Below are 10,453 nucleotides of genomic sequence, written 5' to 3' on the forward strand. Positions count from 1 at the left end.
CAAAGGGGAATGGGGGGAAAGAGGTGAAAATGATGTGGTACCACAAGAATAAAGTTACCTGGATATATATATGAATATGATTCAAAAAACAAGTGATCAAAATTAATTTTATAGTTACTAAAAACTAAAGTTAGGAATTTGATGTCAAAAAATTGACAAACACACTATAATTGGGCTCTAATTATACTACACAGAATTGTGTGGCAGCTACATTTTAGTAGCTGATTCAAAGGTTTAAAAAACTGAACTCAACAAATGAGGAAAAAGCATCCTGGTTAGTGCCTCAGGAAGGATTCGTCTAAATGGGCAGAAGCTTCTGCAGGTTCTAGAGGTACAAGAAGTTGGGGCATTCTTAGATCAAGCACGTAAGACTGATCATATCAGGGCACTGGTTCCACAGGTTGGCGAAATGATGACAAATGCCTGGCATCTGCACATGCTGCTTTTTCGTGGTTGAAAAATCACATTAACCAGATTGTTAAACCACCATCTGCTCAGCACAAAGGAAGGTGTTGTAGTGCTGTCATCTACTTCATCAGCTGATGGTGAAGAGATAGAAACTGCTCCTTTCCCAATGGTTATTCTGTGACAATGGATAAAAAAGAAAGCTACCGAGGGGCAGAGTTGAATGGATTTCTCCCTCCCATGCCAAAGTGTATGCTGCAGGACAGTAACACATCAATTGTTCCAGCTATATATAGTTTCTATCCCTCTTCACTGGAACTCTGGGTACAACATGACAGGATATATATGGACGAAAGTTCAAATCCTATTACTCCTAGAATTTAAAAAAGACAAGTAACACCATTCTAGAACATTTATCAACACAATACACACTGTATTCTATGGTAGAGAATAGTTTGTCCTGTCAATCCACACTCAATACAATATTTAAAGGTACGATAAAAGATTTGTACCTGTTGCAGAGTAATTAACTCACTAAGTTTGTTCTTTAATCTCTGGCATCTGGTTTCTCCCTGACTAAACCTGCCTTTAGCTACCAAGGATCCTTTTTATCTTTCATTTTAAAATATACATTTTTGTTTGATCGGATTGATGGGGTATTTTTATACTTGATGCAAAGATTTTAAGGGCTCTGCCTTCAGTATACAACATAAAATAGATAATAGTCAATGTACTTATAGAAACAGTGGAATTGCCAGACCAGATGATTTAGTCCAGTGGGTCTCAAACTTTTTTACTGGCGACCCCTTTCACACAGCAAGACTCTGAGTGCGACCCCCCTAATAAATTAAACACACTTTTAAATATATTTAACACCATTATAAATGCTGGAGGCAAATGGGGTTTGGGGTGGAGGTTGACAGCTTGCAAACCCCCATGCAATAATCTCATGACCCCCTAAGGGGTCCCAACCCCCGGTTTGAGAACCCCTCATTTAGTCCAATATCCTTTTTCCAGCAGCCACCTGTATATATGCTTCAAAAGAAGGTGCAGGAAACCTGATAAACAACTAGAGAACAGTCTCCCTGTAAGGAAAGTTTCTTCCTGATCACAGCCAATTAATGCTTGGTTTATATCCTGAAGTTGAGGGTTTATATCCCTTATCAATTTTTCTTATCTTTTGATACTGTGATAATTGTTCATATATAATTTGACATGAGGTATGGCTCTGTAAAATAGAATGACATTGCTGGGTTTCCTACCCCTTATTTCACCCAATCTCCAATTTACTTCTAGGTATTATTTTTTATGGTTGTTTTTCAGCCAGGTCCTTAAAAATCGCTCGAAGGCCAAGTATTTCTCTTTTTAGCCTGCATCTGCTTTAGATAGAAGATGGGGGGCTTGTCTACACTACAGACTTGGCAGCACTTGTGCCACTGTAGTGCAATAGTGAGATGCATGCCACAGTGACAAAAGGGGGTTTTCCATCACTGTAGTTAATCCAGCCTCTCTGCCACTACCTAATCTGTCTACAGCTGAATTGTTAATTGCCTGGAGAGGCTCCTGTTTCCCTATACTTTTACTTCCTCCCACTCTCAGAGGTGAAGCTTAAGGGTGGGATCCACCAAGGGACTGACATTGCCATGCTGAGCAGCATGCCACCTAACTTTTAGGTGATTAGAAAATCACAGGAATGACACCACAATCCACAAAGCTGAATAAAGTGCTTAGGTTCCCTGTACAACGAATGTGATCCACAAATGCCAGCTAGTGGCAGGAGCCACTTAAACTAGCCAATGGACATGCTGGCCAGACAGGTGTGTGCTAAGCCTCACCACCCTCGCAAAGATAGATAGGCACCTAAATGTGGGCTGCAGGGAGGCCCAGAGCTCTGTTTAGCAATCCACCAGTAGGATCCCCTGTCCTGGAGTCAGGCAGCTTAAGTGCCTAAGCTCTTTCTTGTGTGCATCCGCCTTGCCTTGCCCTGACCCACACAAAATGGCCAGAGGAGCTAGTGATAGCACCACCACTGCCACCTTATAACTTTTAGCTCAGTGGTTAGAGCACTCATGGGGACATGGGAGACCAGGGTTCAATTCCCCCCCTCTCTAGCAGCAGAGACAAAAGAATTTGAACAGGAGCCTCTACTACCCTTTAACCATGGAGGTGCTTTAATCACTGCAGTGTTGAATATTCTGATAGGGGCCCCCTCAATATCTCCTGGTGAAGCTCTATCTCTTCTATTGAATAATGAAAGAGTAACTGGGGCATGGGAAATAGAGGTGGGGTCTCCCACCTCCCAGGTGGGTACCCTAACCATTGGACCACAGAATAATTTCCAGCTCTATGACAATTTAAGCATTTAGACACAGTAGAACTACCCAGGAGGCTGAGAGTGTGAGAACGATTCTGTAGTTCAGTGGTTAGGGAAAGCACAGAGGAGGTGGTAGACCCCATATCCAGTCCTCCTGCATCAATCACTCTTTAATTACTAGAACAACTTCAAGAGGAGAGACTGAGGAAGCCCTATATTAGCATATCACATAGACAAGTGGATAAAGCTCTCTTCTGAGAGGTCGGAGACCCCTATTCAAATTCTCTCCTCCTCTGGAGAGGGGTGGAGGGAATTGAACCTGGGTCTCCCACATCCCAGGTGAGTTACAAGGTAGGCAGTGACAATTTCTCCTCCTCTGGCAAGACTTTGAATGGGAGCCAAACCGGTAGGCAGACTGAGCACACCAACTGGTTTGGGCTCCAGCCACAATTTAGGTGGCTTCCCCTGGTTTGTGAATCACTTTGGGGATTAAACAGGAAGATGCAGGGAGAGGGCCGGCGTGGAAGATACCTAGTGTGAGGCAGTGCATGTGCCCAGAGGCTAAAACATAGGCACCTCTGAAATGTAGGCAGGAAGTGAGCTTAGACACCGAGAGGGCTCAGCAGCAGTTTTGTGGATCATAGTGGAGGGGTGGGGGAGAAGACTTGGTGCTTAAATCTCGGGTTTAGGCTCCTAGGTACATTTGTGGGTCCCACTGTGAGTCTTGATTTGTTACAAGTCTTTGATTTATATCAGTACAGAGATAAAACCTGTAAACACACTTCTTATATTACAATACTAAATACAAATACCAAGGACAGAGATATAAGAAGCATGTGTAGTCTTTTAGACATTGTATGTGGACAGCAGTAAATATATATAGCTATTATCCAGTTGATACAAAGATTTTATTTTACTGAGGCGGGGGGAGATGGGAAATGATTGAGGTTACCAAACTGCAACCTTTCTTAAAGCGTTTCAGAATGGTAACTGTGTTAGTCTGTCTCAGCAAAAAGAATGAGTACTTGTGCATCTTACAGACTAACAAATTTTTTTGGGCATAAGCTTTTTTGGGCTAAAACCCACTTAATCGGATGCATGCAGTGAAAAATACAGCAGGAAGATTGTGTGTGCACATGATCACACACACACACACAGAGAACATGAAAAAATGGGTGTTTCCATACCAACTCTATGGCAACACCCATTTTTTCATGTTCTCTGTATATCTATCTTCCTACTGTATTTTCCACTGCATGGATCCGCTGAAGTAGGTTTTAGCCCACAAAAGCTTATGCCTAAATAAATTTGTTAGTCTGTAAGGTGCCACAAGAACTCCTCATTCTTTCTTAAGTGTTTTGTTGACACGTACAGTGGTTAAGATTCAGAGTACTGAAAAACTGAACCGCCAATACGTGTTCAGTGCACTGCTCAGCTTAATGTAAGGCCAGGACCTCCACTGTATCACAGATCAACATGATTTGCTAGCTAAAACAGATAAACTTTAATTCATATACTTCTAAGAAAAATAATGTAAAAGTGATCAAGCTTGTATAATCCAATTGAAGCAACCCCACATTTTTAAAGATAAAACCTGAGAAATGAACAGTTTCCTTTAGTGGGTCTCAAAGTGTTTGTTTTCTGTGTTTCACACAGTAATTGTTGATTTAAGTATAATTATCCTAAAAGAGTCACATAATGTAGGCAAAGTTACTAATGTAACTAATTCTCTTTGACACAGCTGCTCCAAGCTGTTTCACATTTCTAGGTATTTCCTAAAGTATGTTTAAAATGTCCTTATATGAAATAGCTACTACCTTTATTAAACCAGTTTATAAAGTAAGTTACATCAACAAAAATACATTTACCAAACCTTTAATTTCTGTAACAGTGGAATAACTTGAACATAGAATTTAAACAAAAGTTTGTTTTGACTTTAGTTTATTTCAAATAAAAACTTCCTTACACATCCCAACTTCAGCTTACTGTAGAAATCATAGATCGGGGTTGAAGCTTTCTTATGTCAAGTGATAACATTGCTCCCAGTCAACATTATGTAATACAACATTATAATAAGGGGCTAGCGATTCATACATGAACAAGGCTACTTTAAGAACAGCCAGGATCTCCTGCAGAAAGTATCTTACTGGACTCATTATGAGGCTCAAGATACAGTGTGCAACCATGTTCATATCCCCCTGCCTCCAACTGTTCTTCATAAGTTACCAAGGAGTGGGGAGCCAACAGGGAGTGTATTAACACTAGTTTCAGAGTAACAGCCATGTTCGTCTGTATTCGCAAAAAGAAAAGGAGTACTTGTGGTACCTTAGAGACTAACCAATTTATTTGAGCATGAGCTTTCGTGAGCTACAGCTCACTTCATCGGATGCATACCGATGCATTATATACACAGAGACCATGAAACAATACCTCCTCCCATCCCAATCTCCTGCTGGTAATAGCTTATCTAAAGTGATCATCAAGTTGGGCCATTTCCAGCACAAATCCAGGTTTTCTCACCCTCCGCCCCCCGCACACACAAACTCACTCTCCTGCTGGAAATAGCCCATCCAAAGTGACCACTCTCCTCACAATGTATATGTGAAATGGCCCACCTTGATTTTCATACACATTGTGAGGAGAGTGGTCACTTTGGATAAGCTATTACCAGCAGGAGCGTGAATTTGTGTGTGTGTGGGGGGGGGAGGGCGGAGGGTGAGAAAACCTGGATTTGTGCTGGAAATGGCCCAACTTGATGATCACTTTAGATAAGCTATTACCAGCAGAAGAGTGGGATGGGAGGAGGTATTGTTTCATGGTCTCTGTGTATATAATGTCTTCTGCAGTTTCCACAGTATGCATCCGATGAAGTGAGCTGTAGCTCACGAAAGCTTATGCTCAAATAAATTGGTTAGTCTCTAAGGTGCCACAAGTACTCCCTTTCTTTTTATTAACACTAGTGTTTGATACAGTTAAGTGTACATAGCTTGAAAGATCAACCCTGTTTCCCTTAACCTCCCATTGACAGTATCATATAGTATCCTTCAGACAATATTCAGAACAGGTTGGGTAGACAGGAAAGAAGAGTGTTTACATGGCTTTGGGCCAAGAAACACAATCAGTTCCCCACAAAATTTACTTTACCAACTATTAAGCTCTCAGATGAAGCAGACCATGTTCCATAGCAAGCAACCCTTACTCATGAGCCATAAAAAAAAGACAGGCATTTCAATGCCTCCTTGTACAATAGTAGTGTGCAACCTGCTAATTAGGGCAGCGAGAGGGGGAGGGGAATGGAGATTAGAGAGTATAAGCCAAACTGGCCTCAGCCCTTTGGGGATAAAAGGTACCACAAAGATGTGGAATCAGTTTTGGTGGGCAATGATCCACTAGATATGGAACATCCAAAAACTTCAAAGGTGAGGGGTTTTTTTTAATTATTTTTTTAGAGCTATTATGTGCTTCCAATTGTTCAACTGTACCCACCCAATTTTGAAAAAAAAAAAAAAGTAGCCCTACATGTTTCTCTGTCAAAACTGAATGCTCTTGAAATTAGTATAGTGTGCACAAGTGTTTGACAGCAATTATGGAGTACTGCCATTGAGATTTCCAAGTCAGTGCAAGGGATTTACTCCCATTCTCCATTAAAATCAAGAAGCGGTGTGACTGAATCCTCTGCACTGCTTTGAAGATTTCAACCTACTTGTTTGCAATGAAAAAGTACCCTTATATAGGTATGAGAAATGCAACATATTTCATCTACATAGTAAAAAAAAATCCAAACCCTTTCTAGCACAAGAAGTGCTAAACCAAGTAAAAATTTTAGTCGCAGCTGATTGAAGGATTTAATACTACCATTGTAGTCTGTTAATACTGTATATGATTTCAGAACTTTGAGAATTTGAGAACTGCACCAGCAAGTATGTATGTAACATCTAAATCTGTTCATGAGAAGGGAAGGTTTACAATACACACGACGACTGCACAAGGAGAGAAGTGGCTATAGCTAGAAGCAAACAGCGTTCTATTACAAACATATAGAACATAATACAAGTATGCCATTGATATTAAGTCTTTAATGAGATACCTGTGATTTATAACATTGTCACATTTACGAATCTCACATTTATAAGAGTTTGATTTCCATGCAGATAGTTCTACTGCTATTGAGAGCGAGATTTGCACATAGAGGCCAACAAGAACACTTCACTGCAACTCAAGGAAGTCAAACACCTTCTCCCTGCAGACTTGTTTTGAGTTGTGTTTATTGAGGTTTAAGAAGTTATCCACATTTCTATAAATATAGACATTACTGAGTAAGTGACTTTCCATGTCACTAGTGCAGGTACATATATAACCAACATACAAAAGCTCCACTGGAAGCTACTTCAATTCTTTCAAAAGGATCAGGGTGTCATTAAAAAAACAAAAACAAAAAAACCCAAAAAAAACCAGCTGTCACTTTCAATTATTGAAAACACTAAAGTGCATTTTTGGTTACCTTCTGGACAAACAGCTGCTGGCTATGAAGTTTGATTTTAAACAGATATCAATACCTTACATTGATTGACATTCAGCTGTTATCCTCTTAATACATGGCTGTAGGTAAGAATGCATTAACTTTGCTGGTTGAGTGAGTAAGATGAAATGATTCTTGCATTGTTCCTTTAAGACTGATATTTCTAATGGAAGTTTCAAGATAGTCTAACATTCTGTTTTACAGCACCACTAAAGTTAATCTTAAAATTCAGGCTCTAGTTTAGCCCTTTTCAATTGTTAATCAAGATGTCTAGACAGCTGTTTGAAGTTCTGTACCAGTAAGAAAAACTATTCTCCCTTCTCATTAGACATACTGTCCTGCCCAGTTAATACTGTTTGCGCACTTTGTAAACAAGAACAGCTTAAAGCATAATTAGAGCAGAACACAGGCCATCTTTAAACTGATGTTTTCCCAGTGTCAAGAGTTTCAAGTGTATAAAGCTTCTTTACATTCCTAACCACAAGCACTACAAAAACTGTAATAAAAAAGGCTATATAGAAAGTGACCTAGTAGTATAACTAACCAACCTGGGCATTTTTGCAGATACAAAAAAAGTGTGCTCTGTTGTCTTTAGCTCTCTTTATATTTCACTATGATCAAGTTTTATTGCCATTATCATCTAAAGAGCCCAGAATGCTGCACTGCTTAAAATCTTGCGAGACCTAAATCACTGTATGCATCTCCTTTATTGCAACAGCAAATTTACTTTTGTGTTGATAATCTGGGGATGTCACAGTAACTTAATTTTTTGATCAAACAAACAAGATTTCTGGAACAAGTCTCCAAATGACATGAGTATGTTCTAAACCGAGTTTGCGCAGTATAACAATGCATAGCTATTTCTAAGAAGACTACACACCAAATCATGTTACATGTTGGGAAAACTGATCCATGCTCTTGCATGTTGTGTATTTGTCTAACAAGTCTTATTTCCTCTATCAGTTGAAGAATCCACAGCACAGAAGTTTCAAGTATTAGAACTAAAAAAGTGATTCAACTTCAAAAGTTGAATTAAAAACATACCATATAGCCAAACTCTCTCATGGAAATCATTACCAAACAAGATTAAAAAAAACCCCAAGGCTCACAGCCTTGTGAAATAATGGATTGCTAATTCCATACACGTTGTTGAAATCAATATTTTTAAAGCTATATATATATTCACCTAAAACACTCCACTTACGAGCATTAGAAGTTTAAAAACACTGAATGCCTTCAATGGAAATTGCTTGTAAAAATGCACCCTCGAATATATGAATACAAACACCAAGCAAAAAAACTCATTTTATTTGGCTATTTAGATATCCAGGTCACATTTACCCACCCATCTGTTTCCTGATAGCTTTATATTACTTTATAGGGCATCCAAAATAATACAGTGCCAGAAACCTTAGAAAAACTACTTTGTTTTTGCTTTTCAAAAGGTTCTGTGTCTGCACAACTTCCACAAGGCAAAGTTGTGCAACTGATTGTTTAACATAACTAGGCTTTAACAGCATCCAAGCAAGCAGGTCAGACTTTGGAAGCTGTTATGTCAAATTCTGACCACGGAACTACTCTAAGACAGAAGTGTGGTAAAAGAATTCATCTCTTCTTTTTCTGCTGTCTCAACATTTTTCTTCGCTTAATGATCATATCGTGTAGTTTTTCAAGTCCCTCTTTGAGTCCATCCCCTATGATTGCACAGGTAGGCTGCAGATGCCAGGGAGTAGAAGAGCTCAGCTCGCTCATTGCTAACATCTTCTCGATTTCTGAGAGAGAGAGGGAATTCCTCAGGTCCTGTTTGTTAGCCACTATAAGGACAGGCACGCCCTGATTTTCAGATATCCTAGTAATTTTATGAAGTTCTGTCTTGGCTTCCTCCATCCTTTCGATGTCGACAGAGTCCACCACAAATACGATGCCATCCGTGCACCTGGTGTAGGACTTCCACAGGGGCCTCAGCTTCTCCTGGCCTCCCACGTCCCAGAAGTGGAAGGTGACCGTTTTCGAGCTGCCCAGCGTCACTTTGATTTTCTCCGTGTTAAACCCCTTGGTAGGCACAGTGTTGACGAACTCGTTGAACTGCAGCCTGTAGAGCACGGTGGTCTTGCCGGCCGAGTCGAGCCCCAGGATCACGATGTGGAAGCACTGGAAGGAGGGCAGGCTGGAGAGGATCGGCGTCTGGTCCGAGAGCCCATTCCCCATCGCCGGCGGCGGGGAGACAGCGAGCCGCCGCCGACACAAGCACCGCCGGGCTCCCCTCGGCCGCCGAGCCGCACTCAGACCCTGCCAACGACAAGAGAGGCGTTAGCCCCGCTGGGTGGCTGACCGGCCGCCCCGCCCCAGGCTCGAGGGGAGCCGGGGACCTAGGTCCGCGCTCCACCCCACCACATGCCCCTCGCCCCCCGGGTCCGTCCGCCCGCCCTCCCGCGCACGTCCCCCGGCTGGCGAAGCTAGCGCAGCCCGCACCTCACGCCGCTGGCAGCCCCATGTCTGCCCGAGCGCCCAGCACCACCGCAGCCGCCAACACGCCGCACCGCCGCCGCCTCCTCAGCGTCTGCCGGAGCCTGAAGCAGTGCCGCCGCCTCACCGCACAGAGCGAACCGCGCCCCCTGCCCGCAGCGCGCCGCTCATTGGCCGCCCGGGGCTGCGGGGTGGGGAATAAAGCGAGGGCCGCCTCCCATTGGCGCAGGTATCCGCCACTCTCCAGGGGCCGCCGCAGCGCGTTCCCGCCCTCCCAGGTTTACACGCGGGGGTAAAGGGCGGGGGCAGAGGAGGGGTCTGTACGTTATGCCCTAAAGGCAGAGCGCTCCGTGCACACTACGTCCCCACGTCCGTCACCGCGGGGCTCCAACTTAGCCACGCCCCCAACGCGCCCTCCTTCGTGGGCGGGGGATGGAGCAACGCCCCTCCCTGCTGCATAGCCCGGCACGTGCCCCCGCAGCAGAACCCCGCCCGCGTCTCAGGAGCCCTGGATCTCCGTCCAGTCGGCAGCGCCTGACCGAGGGCGCGGGGCGAGGGGCGCTGCACCTTTAAGCCGTAGAGACCCAGCGCCCCGTCGCCAGCATCTGCACCTAACACGGGGGGCGGTTAACCTCCTCCCCTGGGACCCTGCCCCGCGGCCCCTCACGCGCCGTCCCCGCCTCCCTCGCCCTCAGGGAGAAGCGCGGAAACTCACCTCTGACCCACCACTCCCGAGGGAGGCAGGGAGG

The 10,453-nt window shown here is 43.4% G+C and overlaps 1 protein-coding gene across 1 annotated transcript; it reads right to left on the bottom strand.

Moving 5' to 3' along the window:
• Nucleotides 1–6,775: 6,775 nt before the first annotated feature.
• On the bottom strand, nt 6,776–9,817 carry ARL4A (ARF like GTPase 4A). Its single transcript, XM_073333824.2, has 2 exons — nt 9,711–9,817; nt 6,776–9,527 (listed from the first exon to the last, which is right to left on the bottom strand). The coding sequence occupies exon 2, from the start codon at nt 9,444–9,446 to the stop codon at nt 8,844–8,846; it is 603 nt and encodes a 200-aa protein (XP_073189925.1). The 5' UTR covers nt 9,447–9,527; nt 9,711–9,817; the 3' UTR covers nt 6,776–8,843.
• Nucleotides 9,818–10,453: the final 636 nt, after the last annotated feature.

This window comes from Lepidochelys kempii, chromosome 2 (assembly GCF_965140285.1).
Source record: "Lepidochelys kempii isolate rLepKem1 chromosome 2, rLepKem1.hap1, whole genome shotgun sequence".
In the NCBI taxonomy this organism is placed as follows: Eukaryota; Metazoa; Chordata; order Testudines; family Cheloniidae; genus Lepidochelys; species Lepidochelys kempii.